This window comes from Coregonus lavaretus, assembly GCF_964263955.1.
Source record: "Coregonus lavaretus genome assembly, chromosome: 4".
NCBI lineage: Eukaryota > Metazoa > Chordata > Actinopteri > Salmoniformes > Salmonidae > Coregonus > Coregonus lavaretus.
This window is the reverse complement of record NC_139991.1, coordinates 39,227,860-39,251,065: the sequence shown is the minus strand read 5'-3', so window position 1 is coordinate 39,251,065 and position 23,206 is coordinate 39,227,860. Positions and strand designations below refer to the sequence as shown.

Here is a 23,206-nt window from a genome sequence, read left to right as displayed (position 1 = left end):
AGCATGGCGCTTGTAACGCCAGGGTAGTGGGTTCGATTCCCGGGACCACCCATACCTAAAAATGTATGCACACACGACTGTAAGTCACTTTGGATAAAAGCGTCTGCTAAATGGCATATTATTATATTATTATTAATACAATTCTAAATCAAATAGCTAAATGATTCATAGTACGACCATCTTAAAACAACTACATGTCAGCTTAGCAACCCACCCTCCCCCATCGTCTTAGACTAAAGAATTCACCAGTTAATGGGGGTCGGTTAGTCGGCAGCAAAATTGACCAGAATTTGCATCCCTTCCTACAAATACTGTACCTTGGTGGTGTTCTCCAGGCCGTGCAGCTGTCGGAGTATCTTGAGTCTCTCCTGGTAGACTGAGGGTCTGAGCTCCTCTCTGCCAGGAGTAGGGTCCAGACCTACACCTAATGAGGATAAATAATAGGTTAGAACAGGTGGTGTTGAGAAGCATTTGTGTGCACCTATTGTGAGGGGCTGTATCCGCTATGCCTCCCCTCTTTTTTTAGTCATTTAGCAGACGCTCTTATCCAGAGCGACTTAGCTAGTGAGTGCATACATTTTCATACTGGCCCCCCGTGGGAAACGAACCCACAACCCTGGCGTTGCAAGCGCCATGCTCTACCAAATGACCTACAGGGGACTGTTGTGTGTGTACCTGTGGTGGGCGATGGTATCCTGGCCTTGTCTCCTCTCTCTGTGCAGAGTATGTTCAGGCTGTGTTCTACAAAGGTCTGAAAGGTCTGTGGCAGCTTCTTCAGGTGGGAGGCAAGGTCCACCTCAGGGTGTCTCTGCTTAAACTCCCACAGCTTAGACAGACCCTACACACACACACAATTAAAGAGAGTCATGCTGTCAGGGAAACACTATGGCAGAGCATGGAAAAACCCAGACCCATCACACTGGGTAGGAAGACCCACTCACACACACGGCTGATGCCAAACCTCTCATCCCTAACCTAAGGCCCATATTTTGTAGATAACGTTCTAGGGTGCAGTTTGCCATTGGGTTAGATTGTCTGACAGTAATTACATGGAATCTGAACCTCACCTCTTTGCTGTTCACCTTGGAAGATATATTTTTGAAGATCTCCCCCAACACCTCTGCATCCTTTGATTTGTGAACCTTTTAGGAGACAACAGATAGAAGATATGAGGCTTTATACTCAGTAACAAGCAGCATTCAGAGTGTCCTTGATGGAAATGTAGAACCATTTCTGTCATGATGGAAACAGAGCCCGTGAACAAACTAGATGGGTAGGAGTGTACCGTGTGTGCAGTCTCTCTTTCCGTCTTGGCAGACTTGACAACCTTCTTCAGATGAGCCTCCAACTCAGACTCAATCTTGTCCTCGATAAGTGACAGGTGATCCAGGATCTGTTTGTGGAAAAGACAAATACTCAAAACAAACAAAAACTATTGGGATAAATGTTTAAATCAAGTTTTAGTAAATGTATCGCGCCAAGTCAGTGAACATGCATATAATCATGACATAATGGGTCTGTCATGAAAGCCAACAACCTGAGTAAACTGGCTGCGTGTGCACCATCACGTTTATGTTGATTTTGTCCATCCACACCAGACATGATAATGATACACAGGTTAAAATATCTACACCAACTGTGAATCAATTATATTAATTTGGGGGCAGCTGGAGAAACACATGAAACGTTAATGGACATTTAGCTAGCTAGTTTGTGTCCTGGGAGATTAACAGTGGGGTGTTATTTAACCTGAAATGCATATGGTCCTTTTTTTGGTGGCCGGATCTTTGTATGATTTGACCCAGAGTCATACAAAATCATGCGTTTCTCTAATCTGATGATTAAGCCACAGATAAAAGGGGAAACCTAGTTAGTTATCTTTGATTAATCTCTCCTCGATCATCTTCCAAGCACCAACGTGAAAACCAATGAGTAGATGGGAGAAGCTGTGCCGAGTGTCTCAAATAGAACCAAGTTCTATTTTAGCGTTTTGCAACAAACGGTCGTTGACACGCGCAAGCAGTGTACATGCAATGAATAACATGTACACGTTAAATTATTTTGCAACGCTCGCAACACGCCCAGTGTGGTTGGGTGTAATATAAAATAAGCAAATTATGAGGAGCAAAGGAGAATCCAATGGTGTTTAAATAAGCAAATTACACTACATGACCAAAAGTATGTGGACACCTGCTCGTCGAACATCTCATTCCAAAATCATGGGCATTAATATGGCGTTGGTACCCCCTTTGTTCCTATAACAGTCTCCACTCTTCTGGGAAGGCTTTCCACTAGATGTTGGAATATTGCTATGGGGACTTGTTTCCATTCAGCCACAAGCGCATTAGTGAGGTTGGGCACTGACAGGCGATTAGGCCTGGTTCGCTGTCGGCGTTCCAATTTATACCAAAGGTGTTCAATGGAGTTGCGGTAAGGGCTCTATGTAGGCCAGTCAAATTCTTCCGCACCAATCTTGACAAACCATTTCTGTATGTACCTCGCTTTGTGCACAGAAGCATTGTCATGCTGAAACAGGAAATGGCCTTCCCCAAACTGTTGCCATAAAGTTGGACGCATAGAATTGTCTAGATTGTCAATGTATGCTGTAGTGTTAAGATTTCCCTTCACTGGAACTAGCCCGAACCATGAAAAACACTGTTGGCACTATGCATTGGGGCAGTTAGCGTTCTCTTGGCATCCGCCAAACACAGATTTGTTCGTCGGACTGCCAGATGATGAAGCGCGATTCATCACTCCAGAGAATGCGTTTCCACTGCTCCACAGTCCAACGGCGGCAAGCTTTACACCACTCCAGCCAACACTTGGCATTGCACATGGTGATCTTAGGCTTGTGTGCTGCTGCTTGGCCATGGAAACCCATTTCATTAAGCTCCCGACGAACAGTTATTGTGCTGACGTTGCTTCCAGAGGCAGTTTGGAACTCGGTAGAGAGTGTTGCAACCGAGGACAGACGATTTTTATGCGCTAAGCGCTTCAGCGGTCCTGTTCTGTGAGCTTGTGTGGCCTGCCACTTTGCAGCTGAGCAGTTGTTGCACCTAGACGTTTATACTTCACAACGGCAGCACTTACAGTTGACCGGGGCAGCTCTAGCTGGGCAGAAATTTTATGAACTGACTTGTTGGAAAGGTGGCATTCTATGACGGTGCCACATTGAAAGTCACGGAGCTCTTCAGTAAGGCCATTCTACTGCCAATGTTTGTCTATGGAGATTGCATGGCTGTGTGCTCGATTTTATACACCTGTCAGCAACAGGTGTGGCTGAAATAGCCGAATCCAGTCATTTGAAAGGGTGTCCACATACTTTTGTGTGTGTGTATATAGATAGATAGATAGAGAGTGTATGAGGATGCAAAGGGGAATCTAATGGTGTGTGTGTGTGTGTGTATGTGTTCCCACCGTGGGCCCTGCCAGGCGGCAGAGTGTGTGTAGCAGAGTTTTGAGTGTGCGGTGGGGCATGTCAGTCTTGAGCTGCCGTAGGCGGTCTTTGGGGAAGAGCTTCATGAAGTTGTGCACATCCAGCAGGATCTTGTCCAGATTAAGACGGTTTATGGTATCAGGCAGGAACTTGATCATACGCCACAGACACTACACACAGAGAGAGAGAGAGGTTTAGATTACATACACAAAATCATACACAGGTCCTTGATGGCAGGGAGCTCGGCCCCAGTGATGTGCTGGGCTGTCCGCACCACCAAGTACATCACTGGGACTGAGCTCCCTGCCATCCAGGACCTCTATATCAGGAGGTGTGAAAGGAAGGCCCAGAAAATTGTTAAATACTCCAGCCACCCAAGCCATAGCCTGTTCTCTCAGCTTCCACACAGCAAGCAGTACCGGTGAATCAAGTCTGACACCAATAGACCCCTGAACAGCTTCTATCCTCAAGCTATAAGACTGCTAAATAGCTAACAAAATGGCTACATTGACATCTGCATTGACCTTTCCATTTAACTTTTGCACTTTTTGCGCACACACACACACACACTCCATGCACACTCTACACACACACACTTAATTTGCTCACACACACACATTCATACTGACACAACACGCACGCACACACTGACATACAATCATCATATACACTGCTGCTACTCTGTTTATCATACACTGAGTATACAAAACATTAATAACACCTTCCTAACACTGAATTGAGTTGTGCGCGCAACCCCTCCCCACACACACACCCCTTTTGCCCTCAGAAAAGCCTCAATTTGTCAGGTCATGACTCTGCAAGGTGTCGAAAGCATTCCACAGGGATGCTGGCCCATGTTGACTCCAACGCTTCCCACAGTTGAGTCAAGTTGGCTGGATGTCCTTTGGGTGGTGGACCATTCTTGATACACATGGAAATTGTTGAGCGTGAAAAACCCAGCTGCGTTGCAGTTCTTGACACTCAAACCAGTGCGCCTGGCACCTACTACCACACCCTATTCAAAAGGTACTTAAATATTTTGTCTTTCCCATTCACCCTCAATGGCACACATACACAATCCATGTCTCAAGGGTTAAAAATCGTTCTTTAACCTGTCTCCTCCCCTTCAGCTACACTGATTGAAGCGGATTTAACAAGTGACATCAATAAGGGATCATAGACTGACCAGGTGAAAACCATGTCATGGGAAGAGCAGGTGTTCTTAATGTTTTGTACACACAGCGTATACCCTGATGCCCAGTCACCTTACCCCTATACATATCTACCCTACCACTCCAGTATCCCTGCACATTGTAAATACGGTATTGGCACTGACCCTGGAACTGACCCTGTGTTTTTGTTCTACTTGACTTATTTTTTATAGTACTACTGATATTTGATTACTGCATTGTTGGGAAAGAGCAAGCAAGAAAGGCATTTCAATGTACTAGTGCACGTGACAATAACTTGAAACACAGGACAGTGGACAAAAAGGGAAGCGATATTAAATGACAGTTTTTCACAAATTGGACCAAACATTTTTACCTTCATAATGAGTTCAGAGAATTTTGGGGAGCCAGCGGAGGACAGGAGGCTGTCCTGCAGTAGCACCAGAAGAGCACTGGAGAAAAAGCGGTGACAGCACATTAATAAACATAACAGTACCTGCTAGAAGACCATCTGATCAGTCCTCTCCAATACTACATTATACAAATGAATAAACTAATACAATTATTTGATGCTTACAGGTCTGCTTTCTCCAGCGTGCAGTACACACAGAGCATTTGGTGCCGTTCAAGATTAGGGAGATTATTTTTTTTTGGGGGGGGGACCATGGCCTCATTTCCATTACAGCATATTGGATAACTGTCATTCATATTCGATTCACCCAGCTCAAAGTAACAGCGATAGGTTTAGGCTACTACATCATACTCAAATTTGCCCTAAACCAATCAAGAGATTGCTACAACCTAGCCTACAAATGAAATGTTATAACGTAGGTTCACAGGTCGAGAGACAAATTGGAGTAGTCAAGGTGACCGACAGTGACACATTCAATACCGCCTTGAAGTGGCACAGTGGTCTAAGGCACTGCATCGCAGTGCTAACTGTGCCACTAGAGATCCTGGTTCGAATCCAGGCTCTGTCGCAGCCGGCCGCGACCGGGAGACTCATGGGCGGCGCACAATTGGCCCAGCGTCGTCCAGGGTAGGGGAGGGAATGGCCGGCAGGGATGTAGCTCAGTTGATAGAGCATGGCGTTTGCAACGCCAGGGTTGTGGGTTCAATTCCCACGGGGGGCCAGTATAAAAAAATAATAATATATGTATTCACTAACTGTAAGTCGCTCTGGATAAGAGCGTCTGCTAAATGACTAAAATGTAAAATGTAAATGTAAACACGCTTGCCTGCATCTAGCTGATCTGAGGTGTAATCATTTGTTCAAACAGTTGCAAAACAAGAGTTTCTATTGGACAAATTCAGGTAAGGTCCCTCCACATTTTGTTTGCTTCCGTTTAGCTCTGATCACCCGCACACAGTTCACTTCCATAGCAGCCACATCCAGCATTATCACTTTGCTTATTGTATAATTACTTCTTGCATCTACGCGCTTTCCTCCTCACCTTTTCCCTTCGCTTGTGGACTTCAGTGCACAACACAACAAATCAAATCAACAGTCTGACCAGTCGCAAAAACCTATCCAAGCCAAACCTTCATATCATAATGGCTAACCAGCCTAAATTGTTGTCACCATATTGTTAGCCAACAAACTAGAACTAAACGTGTTAGTAAACCCACAATCCAATCTGTGTAGTTTAGCAGTTACACTGGCCAGCCCCGGTGACAATAATTAATAAAACCGGAAGCTTACATTGACTTGGAAGTTGCAGTGCTTGATAGCAAGCCAACATATGCAGTACCAGTCAAAAGTTCGGAAACACCTACTCATTCAAGGGTTTTTCTTTATTTTTGTAGAATAATAGTGAGGACATCAAAACTATTAAATAACACATGGACTCATGTAGTAACTAAAAAAGTGTTAAACAAATCAAAATATATTTTAGATTTTAGATTATTCAAAGTAGCCACCCTTTGCCTTGATGACAGCTTAAAAAATTATTGGAATTCTCTAAACCATGCTTTTCCAACAGTCTTGAAGGAGTTCTCACATATGCTGAGCACTTGTTGGCTGCTTTTCCTTCACTCTGCAGTCCAACTCATCTCAAACCATCTCAATTGGGTTGAGGTTGGGTGATTGTGGAGGCCAGGTCATCTGATGTAGCACTCCATTGCTCTCCTTCTTGGTTAAATAGCCCTTACACAGCCTGGAGGTGGGCTGAGTCATTGTCCTGTTGAAAAACAAATGATAGTCCCACTAAGCGCAAACCAGATGGGATGGCGTATCGCTGCAGTAGCTATGCTGGTTAAGTATTCCTTGAATTCTAAATAAATCAGAGACAGTGTCACCAGCAAAGCACCCCCACACCATCACACCACCATGCTTCACGGTGGGAACCACACATTCTGAGATTATCCGTTCACCTACTCTGCGTCTCACAAGACACGGCGGTTGGAACCAAAAATCAAGACTCATCAGACCAAACGACAGATTTCCACCGGTCTAAGGTTCATTGCTCGTGTTTCAAGGCCCAAGCGTCTTCTTATTGGTGTCCTTTAGTAGTGGTTTCTTTGCAGCAATTCAACCATGAAGGTCTGATTCACGCAGTCTCCTCTAAACAGTTGATGTTGAGATGTGTCTGTTACTTGAACTCTGAAGCATCTATTTGCGCTGCAATTTCTGAAGCTGGTAACTAATGAACTTATCGTCTGCAGCAGAGGTAACTCTGGGTCTTCCTTTCCTGTGGTGGTCCTCATGAGAGCCAGTTTCATCATAGCGCTTGATGGTTTTTGCGACTGCACTTGAAGAAACTTTCAAAGTTCTTGAAATCTTCCAGATTGACTGACCTTCATGTCTTAAAGTAATGATGGACTGACGTTTCTCTTTGCTTATTTGAGCTGTTCAAGCCATAATATGGACTTGGTCTTTTACCAAATAGGGTTATCTTCTGTATACCACCCCTACCTTGTCACAACACAACTGATTGACTCAAACACATAAAGGAGGAAAGAAATTCCACAAATTAACTTTTAAGAAGGCACACCTGTAAATTGAAATGCATTCCAGGTGACTACCTCATGAAGCTGGTTGAGAGAATGCGAAAAGCTGTCATCAAGGCAAGGGGTGGCTATTTGAAGAATCTCAAATATAAAATATATTTTGATTTGTTTAACACTTTTTTGGTTACTACATGATTCAATGTGTTATTTCATAGTTTTGATGTCTTCACTATTATTCTACAATGTAGAAAATAGTAAAAATAAAGAAAAACCCTTGAATGAGTAGGTGTGTCCAAACTTTTGACTGGTACTGTATATCATTCCTCTCAGAGTCAGGTTGTTGAGTAGGCCAAATGAACGAAGGAAAATATATATATATATATATATAGCTAGCTCTTGCTGCTGCTTGTCCTTAATATTTGAAGAAATTAATTTGTTAAAAACTGTTCAACTATTGTCTCGCTGTAGCTTATGCTTTTAGTACTAAACAGAAACGTCCTCTCTGTCAAATTAGTTTATTTTCAGCAAACTTAACATGTGTAAATATTTGTATGAACATAACAAGATTCAACAGACATAAACTGAACAAGTTCCACAGAAATTGAATAATGTGTCACTGAACAAAGGGGGGGGGGGGGTATCTGGTGTGGCCACCAGCTGCATTAAGTACTGCAGTGCATCTCCTCCTCATGGACTGCACCAGATTTGCCAGTTCTTGCTGTAAGATGCTACACCACTCTTCCACCAAGGCATCTGCAAGTTCCCTGACATTTCTGGGGGGAATGGCCCTAGCACTCACCCTCCGATCCAACAGGTCCAAAAATGCGCTCAATGGGATTGAGATCAGGGCTCTTCGCTGGCCATGGCAGAACACTGACATTCCTGTCTTGCAGGAAATCACACACAGAACGAGCAATATGGCTGGTGGCATTGTCACGCTGGAGGGTCATATCAGGATGATACACCGCCCCAGACCATGACGGACCCTCCACCTCCAAATCGATCCCGCTCATTCCTTCGACGATAAACGCGAATCCGACCATCACCCCCGTTGAGACAAAACCGCGACTCGTCTGTGAAGAGCACTTTTTGCCAGTCCTGTCTGGTCCAGTGACGGTGGGTTTGTGCCCATAGGCGACGTTGTTGCCGGTGATGTCTGGTGAGGACCTGCCTTACAACAGGCCTACAAGCCCTCAGTCCAGCCTCGCTCAGCCTATTGCCGACAGTCTGAGCACTGATGGAGGGATTGTGCATTCCTGGTGTAACTCGGGCAGTTGTTGCCATCCTGTACCTGTCCCGCAGGTGTGATGTTCGGATGTACCCATCCTGTGTAGGTGTTACACGTGGTCTGCCACAGTGAGGACGATCAGCTGTCCGTCCTGTCTCCCTGTAGCGCTGTCTTAGGCATCTCACAGTACGGACATTGCAATTTATTGCCCTGGCCACATCTGCAGTCCTCATGCCTCCTTGCAGAATGCCTAAGGCACGTTCACGCAGATGAGCAAGGACCCTGGGCATCTTTCTTTTGATGTTTTTCAGAGTCAGTAGAAAGGCCTCTTTAGTGTCCTAAGTTTTCATAACGCTGACCTTAATTGCCTACCGTCTGTAAGCTGTTAGTGTCTTAACGACCGTTCTACAGGTGCATGTTCATTAATTGTTTATGGTTCATTGAACAAGCATGGGAAACAGTGTTTAAACCCTTTACAATGAAGATCTGTGAAGTTATTTGGATTTTTACAAATGATCTTTGAAAGACAGGGTCCTGAAAAAGGGACGTTTCTTTTTCTGCTGAGTTTAGATTCATTCTCTGATCATTTGATTGGATGGACAACATGTCAGTTCATACGGCAAGAGCTCCGAGGTTGGAGGACATCCTCCGGAAGTCGTCATAAATCACTGTGTAAGTCTATGGAAGAGGGTGAGAACCATGAGCCTCCTAGGTTTTGTATTGAAGTCAATGTACCCAGAGGACGGAAACTAGCTGTCCTCCAGCTACACCATGGTGCTACCCTAGAGGGTGCTGTTGAGGCTACTGTAGACCGTCATTGCAAAACAGTTTTTTAAATCAGTCATTTGTTGACGTGAATATATTTAGTAGTTTTAACTAAAAAGGATACCTTTAATGTTTCACTATTTTTATGAAATTCACTGATTGTCCTCCCCTTCCTTCACTGACACATACACACACCTGAGTATGTTGGTCTGGTCTGAGCCCTCGAAGAGTCGTCTCAGCAGCATGTTAACAGAGCGGATGAGCTGTTGTCCCTCCTGGCTCTCCTCTATCCGGGGGTCCAGCAGAACTGTCACCAGACCCTGGACCAGGTCCTTTAGCACCCCCATGGAGGCTTCCCTCGCCAGCCGTGCCACACCAAACAACTAGGGAGAGATGGTATAATGTACACTATTATATAAGCAGCCCCTGATGGAAATAAGGTGCAAATAAGTTATTTTTGTCTTACTCTCATTCATCTTAAAAGCAGTGTATTCATTTGTGTGGCAGAACACAGTCCATATTACTCAACTACAATCTCTTTAAATCTGTGAAGGACCTAAACAGACCAATTTCTAAATCTTAAAGATGAACTAAACAAAACAAAAAACAGGAATGGGCAATGATTTAAATAGCTACAACCATGTTTGTGAAATTCATGGCTATCTATGTTGCAGTTTAATAAAAATAAGTGGCTGCAGTTCCGGATTTTCTTGCCATAGCTAATGAGAGATTTCTCTGCATGTGCAGGATTTTTTTCCCGTACATAACTGCTGCCCACTCAACTACAATCTCTAAGTCTAAACCATGCATGAAACTCCAATTCTAACTGCATTCGTAAAACAATGCCACTCGCACAATTGAAGGAGTAAATCAATAAGTCAGCAATGGAAAACTGGGACCTCCCTCTTTTTAACAAAAGTCCAAACTGCTTTGAAGTGTTTTCCCACGAATGCATTACGATTTGTTTCCCCTGACTGCTTGTCAAAATACGTTTCCCTCCCCATGGCTCTCGCAACTTGAATGCGCCTCTAGAGGATTATTTATCTTGCATAGAACACACAAGCTGACTAGGTAACTATTCTACTATAGGGTAGGTAACAATACTGATACGCTGATCCTCAACACGGGGGCCCCTCAGGGGTGCGTGCTCAGTCCCCTCCCGTTCATCCATGACTGCATGGCCAGGCACGACTCCAACACCATCATTAAGTTTGCCGACGACAACTGTGGGAGGCCTGATCACAGACAACGATGAGACAGCCTATAGGGAGGAGGTCAGAGACCTGGCCGTGTGGTGCCAGGATAACAACCTCTCCTCAACGTGATCAAGAAAAAGGAGATGATTGTGGACTACAGGAAAAAAAGAGGACTGAGCATGCCCCCATTCTCATCGACGGGGCTGTAGTGGAACTGGTTGAGAGCTTCAAGTTCCTTGGTGTCCACATCACCAACAAACTATCATGGTCCAAACACACCAAGACAGTCATGAAGAGGGCATGACAAAGCCTATTCCCCCTCAGGAGACTTGGCATGGGTCAAAGATCCTCAAAAAGTTATATAGCTGCACCAGCGAGAGCATCCTGACTGGTTGCATCACCGCCTGGTATGGCAACTGCTCGGCCTCCGACCGCAAGGCACTACAGAGGGTAGTGCGTACGGCCCAGTACATCACTGGGGCCAAGCTTCCTGCCATCCAGGACCTCTATACCAGGCGGTGTCAGAGGAAGGCCCTAAAAATTGTCAGACTCCAGCCACCCTAGTCATAGACTGTTCTCTCTGCTACCGCACAGCAAGCGGTACCGAAGCGCCATGTCTAGGTCCAAACTGATTTTTAACAGCTTCTACCCTCAAGCCATAATCATGGCTACCCAGACTATTTGCATTGTCCCCCCCACCCCATCTTTTACGCTGCTGCTACTCTGTTTATTATCTATGCATAGTAACTTTAACTCTACCCACATGTACATATTACTTCAATTACATCGACTAACCGGTGCCCCCGCACATTGACTTCGGGAATAAACAGTCATGCTTCGGTATTAGGCTGTCAAACCAGCCACCACCCCCCCCTGAGATTTTCATTGCAGATCTACACTGGTCTCAAAAACAACTTCCAGAATCCATGACAGAAATCCATTGCAGTGATGGAGACCTTTAACCCGAGTATTGCAAACATAAGCACGACACACAGGCAGTCTAGCGATTATGTTCTTCTTAGCTGCTGAGTTACATGTAGATATTTAGGCAAGCATATCAAACAAGCAAAACAGATAGGCAGTCAAAATAGCGATGCAATGTTATTTTCTCATCATTGCAAGCATTGGCTCGTTCTTTTTTCAGCAACTCTCGTTATGATATGGCAGCATACTATTAAGATAATCATCACAAATAGTAGGCAGGTTAAAGCAGTAGGTGACAAACGACATAGGGAATAATAGTGCACAGGGCTATGCAAAACAAACTTGCCCATTGTCAGACTGGTTATAGGTCCGGATACATGTTCGGCTGCCCAGAGGCGGAACAGCTAGGTAGCCTACTCGTGTGGGACTTGCATGATCATTGAGAAGCGAAATAGCAGATAGTAGGGCCCGTGTGTGGTTAAAACGCAGTTGCAAAACTCAAGTGGGGCGTTACATGCAGTTATCTAGGCAGGATATCAAACATAAGCGAGACACAGACACACAGTATAATTAGCGATTTAATTTTATTTTTTTATCATCATTGCAACCATTGACTAGCAGGAGGCAGACATGCAGTCAAAGTAGTAGTGTTCATTTTTCAGGAACTCTGGCTAGTGGCTACGATATGGCAGCAACTATAAAGATTAGCCTACACCACAAAAAAAGCATTTCACTACACCTGCAATGACATCTGCTAAACATGTGTATGTGACAAACAAAATTGGAGTTGATTGACTGTTTTTGCTCCAATGCAATGTGTAGGGACAGTGTCCTGCTTGTGCAACGGCAATATCCATTACAACAGACTGGTTGTATAGCCTTCATAATATAATCGATCTATCCATCTATATATTGGAATGCTTGTTCAAATCGCCACAAGGTTTTTATTTCAACTGTTCAGAAATACGAGGCAGAGACATACATATAGGCTACACCATCATGGTTCAGAAGAGGGTGAGTAAAGAGAAACAAAGGGAGTGGGAGTGTGTGCAGCAGCTACGTAATAACACATGCGCAGAACGTGATCCGGATCCTTAGCTTTGAGAAATACAGTGAGGGAAAAAAGTATTTGATCCCCTGCTGAGTTTGTACATTTGCCCACTGACAAAGACATGATCAGTCTATAATTTTAATGGTAGGTTTATTTGAACAGTGAGAGACAGAATAACAACAAAAAAATCCAGAAAAACGCATGTCAAAAATGTTATAAATCTATTTGCATTGTAATGAGGGAAATAAGTATTTGACCCCTCTGCAAAACATGACTTAGTACTTGGTGGCAAAACCCTTGTTGACAATCAGAGGTCAGACGTTTCTTGTAGTTGGCCACCAGGTTTGCACACATCTCAGGAGGGATTTTGTCCCACTCCTCTTTGCAGATCTTCTCCAAGTCATTAAGGTTTCAAGGCTGACGTTTGGCAACTCGAACCTTCAGCTCCCTCCACAGATTTTCTATGGGATTAAGGTCTGGAGACTGGCTAGGCCACTCCAGGACCTTAATGTGCATCTTCTTGAGCCACTCCTTTGTTGCCTTGGCCGTGTGTTTTGGGTCATTGTCATGCTGGAATATCCATCCACGACCCATTTTCAATGCCCTGGCTGAGGGAAGGAGGTTCTCACCCAAGATTTGACGGTACATGGCCCCGTCCATCGTCCCTTTGATGTGGTGAAGTTGTCCTGTCCCCTTAGCAGAACCCCCCCCCCCAAAGCGTAATGTTTCCACCTCCATGTTTGACGGTGGGGATGGTGTTCTTGGGGTCATAGGCAGCATTCCTCCTCCTCCAAACACGGCGAGTTGAGTTGATGCCAAAGAGCTCCATTTTGGTCTCATCTGACCACAACACTTTCACCCAGTTCTCCTCTGAATCATTCAGATGTTCATTGGCAAACTTCAGACGGGCATGTATATGTGCTTTCTTGAGCAGGGGGACCTTGCAGGCACTGCAAGATTTCAGTCCTTCACGGCGTAGTGTGTTACCAATTGTTTTCTTGGTGACTATGATCCCAGCTGCCTTGAGATCATTGACAAGATTTTAAATGTTTTATATTTTAGTCATTTAGCAGACGCTCTTATCCAGAGCGACTTACAGTTAGTGAGTGCATACATTTTTATTTTTTTCATACTGGCCCCCCGTGGGAATCGAACCCACAACCCTGCCGTTGCAAACGCCATGCTCTACCATCTGAGCTACATCCCTGCCGGCCATACCCTCCCCTACCCTGGACGACGCTGGGCCAATTGTGTGCCGCCCCATGGGTCTCCCGGTCGCGGCCGGCTACGACAGAGCCTGGATTCGAACCAGGATCTCTAGTGGCACAGCTAGCATTGCGATGCAGTGCCTTAGACCACTGCGCCACTCGGGAGACATCCTCCCGTGTAGTTCTGGGCTGATTCCTCACCGTTCTCATGATCATTGCAACTCCACGAGGTGAGATCTTGCATGAAGCCCCAGGCCGAGGGAGACCGACAGGTCTTTTGTGTTTCTTCCATTTGCGAATAGTCGCACCAACTGTTGTCACCTTCTCACCAAGCTGCTTGGCGATGGTCTTGTAGCCCATTCCAGCCTTGTGTAGGTCTACAATCTTGTCCCTGACATCCTTGGAGAGCTCTTTGGTCTTGGCCATGGTGGAGAGTTTGGAATCTGATTGATTGATTGCTTCTGTGGACAGCTGTCTTTTATACAGGTAACAAACTGAGATTAGGATTACTCCCTTTAAGAGTGTGTTCCTAATCTCAGCTCGTTAACTGTATAAAAGACACCTGGGAGCTAGAAATCTTTCTGATTGAGAGGGGGTCAAATACTTATTTCCCTCATTAAAATGCAAATCAATTTATAACATTTTTGACACACGTTTTTCTGGATTTTGTTGTTGTTATTCGGTCTCTCACTGTTCAAATAAACCTACCATTATTTATTATAGACTGATCATGTCTTTGTCAGTGGGCAAACGTACAAAATCAGCAGGGGATCAAATACTTTTTTCCCCCTCACTGTATATTTTTTTTATTATGTTTTAGAACACCTACTCATTCAAGGGTTTCTTAATTTTTTACTATTTTCTACATTGTAGAATAATAATGAAGACATCAAAACTATGAAATAACACATATGGGATCATGTAGTAACCAAAAAAAGTGTTAAATCAAAATATATATTTTATATTTGAGATTCTTCAAATAGCCACCCTTTGCCTTGATGACAGCTTTGCACACTCTTGGCATTCTCTTGGCATTCTCTCAACCAGCTTCACCTGGAATGCTTTTCCAACAGTCTTGAAGGAGTTCCCACATAAAATTAAAAAAATAATGTATGCACTCACTAACTGTAAGTCGCTCTGGATAAGAGCGTCTGCTAAATGACTAAAATGTAAATGTTGAGCACTTTTCGGCAGCTTTTCCTTCACTAGGTCTACAGAGCACAGCAGGACAGCACGCAAACAACATGGGGCGAGCCTTTGGCCATACAGTGGCCAGACAAAAGCAGGCGATAACCGATGCGGACGTGTGAAGGCTGGATGAGGGAGAGCAGCCAGGAGCCCTGTCGTGATGCAAGGCTTCAGTAAATCACTAATTCCCCTTGTGCAAAACCAGAGCTCCACTCCCAAGCAACAAGAGAGGGAGAGGCCTCCTCTACCTTCAACCCTTTAGGCAAATGATTCCAATTGTAGTACAGTAGGACCTTGTAACTAGTACAAGTTGAACATGGATAACCTATAATAGCTGTATGATATTTTCTATCAGATCTGGCTGAGATGTCTTAGAATACAGTTTATTTTGTTTTCTTCCCCTATAATAAAAATACACTACATGACCAAATGTATGTGGACACCTGCTCGTCAAACATCTCATTCCAAAATCATGTGCATTAACATGGAGTTGGTACCCCCTTTGCTGCTATAACAGCCTCCACTCTTCTGGGAAGGCTTTCCACTAGATGTTGGAACATTGCTGCAGGGACTTGCTTCCATTCAGCCACAAGCGCATTATGAGGTCGGGCACTGAAGTTGGGAGATTAGGCCTGGTTCGCAGTCGGCGTTCTATTTCATCCCAAAGGTGTTCAATGGGGTTGAGGTCAGGGCTCTGTGCAGGCCAGTCAAGTTCTTCCACACCGATCGACAAACCATTTCTGTATAGACCTTGCTTTGTGCACGGGGACATTTTCATGCTGAAACAGGAAAGGGCCTTCCTCAAACTGGAAGCAGAGAATCATCTAGAATGTCATTGCATGCTGTAGCATTAAGATTTCCCTTCACTGGAACTAAGGGGCCTAGCCCGAACCATGTAAAAACAGCCCCAGACCATTATTCGTCCTCCAAACTTTACAGTTGGTACTATGCAGTCGGGCAGGTAAGCGTTCTCCTGGCATCCGCCAAACCCAGATTCGTCAGTCGGACTGCCAGATGGTGAAGCGTGAATCATCACTCTAGAGTCCAATGGCGGTGAGCTTTACACCACTCCAGCCGACACTTGGCATTGCGCATGGTGATCTTAGGCTTGTGTGCGGCTGCCGACGAACAGCTATTGCGTGGACGTTGCTTCCAGAGGCAGTTTGGAACTCTGTACTGAGTGTGTTGCAACGGTGGACAGACGATTTTTACGCGCTATGCTCTTCAGCACTTGGCGGTCCCATTCTGTGAGCTTGTGTGGCCTACCACTTTGTGGCTGAGCAGCTGCTGCTCCTAGACATTTCCACTTAACAATAACAGCACTTACAGTTTACCGGGGCAGCTCTAGCAGGGCAGAAATTTGACAAACTGACTTGTTGGAAAGGTCGCATCCTATGATGGTGCCACGTTGAAAGTCACTGAGCTCTTCAGTAAGGCCATTCTACTGCCAATGTTTGTCTATGGAGACTGCATGCCTGTGTGCTCGATTTTATACCCCTGTCAGCAACGGGTGTGGCTGAAATAGCCGAATCCACCCATTTGATGGGGTGTCCACATACTTTTGCATATATAGTGTATATTGTACCTACAACCCAACGGAAAATGTTTAATTGAAACAGCTTTAATTAGGGCCAAATATTAGCTATTTCTCAAATTAAGATTTCTCAATTACAGCAAATCATGCTATTAATGGAATTCATTTTTATATCGTATGACATCCCTAACACACACACCTTTCATCCAGTACTCACTGTAAGCATGTTTCCAATGGCACAGCTGTAGAGTTTGAAGATGTCCTCCTTGGGAAGGCGTGTGTCAGCCATGTGTGTGCTGTGGGCCAGACGGAGCTGGAGGGAGGTAGCGATGAGGAACTGGTCTATGTGACCAACCATCACCTCCGCCCTGCTCTCCTGACGAAGCACCTCATCTATCTACAGGGGGAGAGGAGAGAAGGTAATGGAAATACAACTGCGTGAGTGAGGGTGAGAGGATGAGGAAGAAGAGAAGAGAGATAGGTGAGCATGTGGGTGCATTCATGAGTGTATAGCTGCATCCAAGCGCACACACACCATAGCACATCTGTGTATACAAATACACTAATACACTTTGGAGTTGGACACTGGCGTTGTTGAAGAGAGATTAACTATGTGTGTACCTGTGCAAGGGCCTGCATGCTAGTGTTAATATCTCCAGAGGCCACCTGGGAGATAACCAGGTTGATGGTGGAGGGGGGGCCTGCGTGCAGCTCATCAAAGTTGGCAGGAACTGGGCGGAGCCTGGGGAGGAAGTACATCATCACTGAGGCACAGGACGACAGAGGCACAGTGCTGAAGTGCTTGGGCTCTGACATGCAGTGGGTGAATGCGTATGTTACTTGCTTGGGCAAGAGTTGCTTGCTGAGTTGCAGAGGTTATCAACTCAGACCTGGGCTATGAGCTACACTACATGACCAAAAGTATGTGGACACCTGCTCGTCGAACATCTCATTCCAAAATCATGGGCATTAATATGGAGTTGGTCCCCTCTTTGCTGCTCTAACAGCCTCCACTCTTCTGGGAAGGCGTTCCACTTGATGTTGGAACATTGGTGCTGGGACTTGCTTCCATTCAGCCACAGGAGCATTAGTGAGGTTGGGCACTGGCTGAAATAGCCGAATCCACTCATTTGAAGGTGTGTCCGAATACCTGTGTGTTTATGTTGCACTAGGTCAGGCAGCATGCTGACAGAGGTGTGTTTATGTGGTAACCTCTTACTTGGGCTCTGGGATGATAACGGGGTCCAGCAGGTTATCTAGTTGGTGTTGCACCAGGTCAGGCAGCTCATCAGAGGTGTGGTCACTCTCCAGCTGCTCCAGCAGCTCCAGGTCCAGATGGAACTCCCCAACAGGGATAACATGGGAGGGCTCAGCCTGCTGGTACTGGACCAGGGTATTCAGACGGATCTGACTGGAAGGGGGAGGAGAATATAAGTTGCAAAAAAGCAAAACATTTGAAATCATGTCTGTGCCAGTATTACTTAAATTGACCCACTCAAAGCTTTCATCTTTTTGTGAAATTATTTTATTTCAATGTTAAAGGAATGCAGTCAAATAAGGTAGTAGAAAATGTAAGTGAAAAGGTGGGTGAAGAGAATACAGTTCGAGATATAAGTAATGTATTCTTGGTACAGATTAATTGAGGGGAACGTTGCGTACCTGAGTTTTATAGGGGGCTGCACTCTGTTGGAGGGCTTCAGTAGGAGGCTGGCATTGGAGTGAGCAGGCAGAGCCTTCTCCTCCCCCTGTTTGGGGGTAGGGGCTGTGGAGGCTGGAGTCTTCTTTGCTGAGCGTTTGATCCTCTCCTCCAACATGCTCATGTCCTTCTCCGACAGCTAAAGAGGACGAAGCGCGTGTTTGAGATGTACTACACTGCAGTCAGACTCCACAGTCCGACTGTAGTGTAGTCATTGTAGAGCAGTGATTTTGCGCAGTCGGACTGATCGACAATGACTACAGAGCAGTTGGACTGCGCTGAATCATTGACAAACCTGTGCAGAGCCTTGCACCAACCGATCCCCTCAAACACTTAGTAGGATGAAACGACACCAACACTTGTATGCACATAATTTGAATTAGGGATGTGACAAATTTACAATTGTGCTTAAGGTTTAAACCGCCATAAAATTCCATGTCAATTCACAATGCAGAATAATGGTCCCATTACGTATATGACCGCTAGGGCCAGGCAATGAAGTTATATCGACCGCAGTCATAGATCCTTGAAAATGCCTTGACTACGTCATGTTTGTCTGCAAGGGTACACTATGACTTTTTAAATGCCGACATGAAACCTTCTGAGATGAACAGGCATTTTACTTGTCTGTAAAGGAGTCCCACTTCAGAAGCGGCATTAACGTCCATCACTAGGCGACCATACCACTCTCTCCTAAGAAAGTACTTTAAAGTTTGTTAAATACTGTGACTTACCAAGACATTTAGTATAAAGAAAACATCTTCTGCTAGGAATCGACTCCTAAGAGTCAGTATTTTTGGAACGGAGAAGAGTGATTAGTACTTCCAAGAACAACATCTTTCATAGCGAGCTAGCGAGGGACAGAGAGAGGAGAGGGGCACAGTAGATTTCTTGGCTTGCAATGTCCTGCAACTTCAGTAAAGGAAGGCTTATCATCAATGAATAGGCTATGATATTCTACAAGCAACAGACCGAAGATTAAACACACTCTCGTATCATTAGTGAAGAGAAAGCGCAGGCGAGCCCAGCTGCACTGTGATAAAAAAAATATATATATATATTGTTTTTCTGTTAGGGATTTTTCTGAACGTTAAGGATCCCAATTTTGTTTTAACATTCACACCCCTAATTTGAATGGCAAGAATTTAACAGAATACAAAACATCCACACAGGAACATAAAATGGACAGTGTGATCAATGTTGGCATGTATTTGTTTGCACATGGGCAATGGCTTCTCTAAACATACAAGGGAGAGACAGTTAAGTCAGGCTGGAGGAGTGCTGTTATTTTCAAAGCAAGGCACTCAAAATTGCCATGTAGAAATGATAATGGACCAACATTTCTATTATATTTTTTTTTACTCAAACCACCAACATTGAATCGACTTGTGGCCACGGGCCCCATCTTTAACATGACAAGTCTGTATCTGATGGTGGATGGCGGGTCAGATGGCCTGTGTATCTGGGTTAGTATCTACCTCAACTCCGTTATGCTGTTGATAGATGTGGTGCTGGAAGTGACAATGTGTATGTGGTGCGTGTGTGTTGCCTCATGTCTCTAGATACAAACCACACCCACATAACGATTTAAAGAGTGATAGACTGAGGCGTGAAACCTACATTGCCGATGAGTTTGTAGACTTGCTCCCCGCAGACGTTGTAGACAGTCACCATGGTGTTGAGGGCTGTGTTGCGGACGGACGTGTCTCGATCTCCGATGTGTACAGCGATCTCTTTGAGGGACTTGGCGGCAGTCGGCTGGCAGACAGACATGCCGTAAAAGCCAATGAGACAACCCAGCTCCTCCAAGCACTCTGAGGACGGGAGAGGGATAATTCCAGGGAGTTAGATAGAGAACACTATCAATATTTGTGATAAAATGAGCTAATGTTGCCTTTGAAGATAAACATTGTGGTAGGTAGTCCTGGGGTAGGTTAGGGCTGTTAGTCAGTTTTAATAGTACTTGTGACAAAAAATCCTTGTTTAACACTTTGTGTGTGTGTGTGTGTGGGGGGGGTCAGATGGCCCCTGTACACGTGTGTGTCCCCAGAGAGGTATACGGGACGCCTGTGCCACTGCAACCAGCACCCCGACAGAGTGCAAGTTAGTGGTTACACCAACAACATCAGTCAGCTTGGGTGTGAATTGGATAAGTACCTGGCGGGCCGTGAAGGGCTTAACAAAGGTAAACCCATTTTTGTATTCCTAGCTCAGACCTCAAAATGGCTTGACAATGACACCCTAGACTCTGGCAAGTGCGCTAGTCCAGTGTCACTTTGATTATGCCTGCACAGCATGGTTCACCAGCAGCCCCAAACATCTAAAGAATAAGCTACAGAAGAATTGTACTTAAAATCCTGCAGGTAGCCAACTCACTGTTGTGCAGCATGCACCATGTGATCTAATTACAATGTGGAATTCACAACTAAATGTTTGCCAGCAAGATATCTTATACCTATTAAGTTAATTGTCTAAAATGTGCTAAATGCTCTGCAGTTGTGTATTTGGTTTGCTAATTTAGTAGCTAGCTAGCTAAGCTTCTTCCAAAATCAAGCATTCGCTTGGTGACAGCAGAGAATCCCCTCTTGGATCCTTGCTGGCTAATATTTGTTATGTCCGTGAAGCAAACTGAGTAGCATTTTTGAGTTACTTGTATCGTTTATGTCAGACACTGTATCAGATGTTCGCAATGCAGTCATTAGCATTTAGTAAGCATTCTCTATGGGATTTTACATGTACTTGTTAACATTGCTAACCTTTGGATTACAGAGTATCTGTGGGGTTTGAAAACAGCGCCCCTATGTGTTCAGTGCCAGTATTACCGAAAATCCCAGTATGGCACAAGGTCTGTATGAAAGTATGACAATCTGGATACTGCCAAAGCCTATTAGCAGCCTAGTGTTGACATATGGCTATAGCAAGAGAACAGATCAATAACTGATTTATTAACATAGGTCTAATAAAACAAGACAATGGCAGAAATGGAAACAGGCACAACTTACTCAAATCAAGGTGGGTCCATAGTTTCAAACTCTGGGTTAACCCTCTGCTTAAACATTTTGGAAGATCTGCAGCAGCTGTGAGCTTTTCCCATAGGAAAACAAGTAGCAGCCTTGCTACCATGAGCCACACGTGCGCAGTTATATTTCCGGGGAGAAATAGTGCACCAACCAATCAAAGTTCTTAATATAGGTCAACTTGCGCATCAGAGATAGCTAAACCTCCATATTCAAAGTTTAGCTTGTTTCCACAGGTCTGAAAACGAGGGCTGGACAAATGTATTTGCATGCATCCTTGACAAAATTCAAGGCACATTTTTACATCCTTGACAAAATGCCAAGTTTTTCCAGTTACAAGCACAGGCGTGTGCTTTCAAAGAAAAAGATGTAGGACGATTACACAAAATGTATGCATAAAAAAAAAGCATGCAAAAAAAATTAATATATATATACAGTGCCCGTAATTATTGGGGCAGTGACATTGCTTTTTTTGTCTCTGTACTCCAGCACTTTGGATTTGAAATAGGGCTGTAAAAGGTTCACGTATTCATACCTATCCCTTCGGTACAGGGAGCTCGGGTCGGTCCACACTGACCCCAAATGAACACAAAATATTTTTCAAAATAAAAAACACTAGGCCTATAGGCTATGCCTACGCTGCGTTGTATGCCATTGCTTCGTGAGTAAATCTGAGCTGAAAAAACATAGTAGGCTGTCCCGTTAAAACCTATGCGGACGTTGTAATCAATATCCTAACCTTAACTGGCAGATTTCAAATTATCCTTTTGTGTGGTGCAGCCGGGAACCCTGCAGATATCGAGTGGTGGGATTGATAAATCAGAATTGGAGGATCCTCCATCATTGTTTAAAGTCTCCAGTTTGGGAACAGTTTGGCTTCACAGTCGATTACAACGGCGATGGACAGAGTTGTGGATAAAACGTAAATAGCATGTTCTCCACTGCTCAACGAGAATAGCCCAGAGTGGCGCGTGTAGCTTGTGGTCGGCTAATTACAAGTCATGAAAGTGCCACTACAGGCAGAGCCTCAGTGTATGGCAAAGCAAGCTGGGAGACTATCTAATCAACGGAAGATACAATTAAAAGTTATTCGAAGTATATGGTAGAACGACCAAGAGCCAACCGGTCGGCTGCTATTTAATAAATCTGAATGGAGGTGTTATTTGTAACTGTAGATCAGGAAAAAAGCGCATGCAGACTCGATTAACCAACTAGCTTCTCTCGGTTTGATGCAGTCAAGACAAGTATTAATTAATCATATTGGATGATAAATAACCTAGCTATGACAAGGTAGTCTCTCTCTCTCTCTCACTCTCTCTCTCACTCTCACTCTCACTGGGGCCAAGCTTCCTGCCATCCAGGACCTCTATACCAGGCGGTGTCAGAGGAAGGCCCTAAAAATTGTCAAATACTCCAGACACCCTAGTCAGACTGTTCTCTCTGCTACAGCACAGCAAGCAGTACCGGAGCGCCAAGTCTAGGTCCAAAAGGCTTCTTTTTTAATCGTTATTTTAACAGGGAAAAACAGACAGACCTGGATCTCTTTTACGGCTGTGCCCTGTGTAAACATGTTGACATGTACAGTTTTAGACATACAGACAAGAACATTTCAAACATACAAAACAAAAACACAATTCAACAGAAACAATCACAGACAACATCATATTGATCCTCCATAACATTTTTTAAATGGCCAAGGGACACCAGAGTGTCTAACTTAAGTTGGATCTGCAGTTTGTTCCATAAATAAAGTGCAAAGGAATCTCTAATGTAATCCACATCTGTGATCTGGTTTTAAAATTAGTATATCTAGTGGAAATTAATGATGATATATATGGAGGTAGT

General features: G+C 44.5%; 1 protein-coding gene across 1 annotated transcript in view; it reads right to left on the bottom strand.

The window, feature by feature from the left end:
• Positions 1–23,206, bottom strand: part of LOC311127282 (cytoskeleton-associated protein 5-like) — a 94,880-nt gene that overhangs the window by 4,413 nt on the left and 67,261 nt on the right. The window contains exons 31-42 of the mRNA XM_084159089.1: positions 19,965–20,158; positions 18,308–18,483; positions 17,868–18,059; positions 17,270–17,390; positions 16,866–17,045; positions 9,743–9,930; positions 4,982–5,057; positions 3,418–3,606; positions 1,286–1,393; positions 1,068–1,142; positions 676–838; positions 318–424 (exon numbers count right to left, since the gene is read on the bottom strand). Coding sequence (XP_084015215.1) covers positions 318–424; positions 676–838; positions 1,068–1,142; positions 1,286–1,393; positions 3,418–3,606; positions 4,982–5,057; positions 9,743–9,930; positions 16,866–17,045; positions 17,270–17,390; positions 17,868–18,059; positions 18,308–18,483; positions 19,965–20,158 — 1,769 coding nt within the window. The remainder of the gene's footprint in view (positions 1–317; positions 425–675; positions 839–1,067; positions 1,143–1,285; positions 1,394–3,417; positions 3,607–4,981; positions 5,058–9,742; positions 9,931–16,865; positions 17,046–17,269; positions 17,391–17,867; positions 18,060–18,307; positions 18,484–19,964; positions 20,159–23,206) is intronic.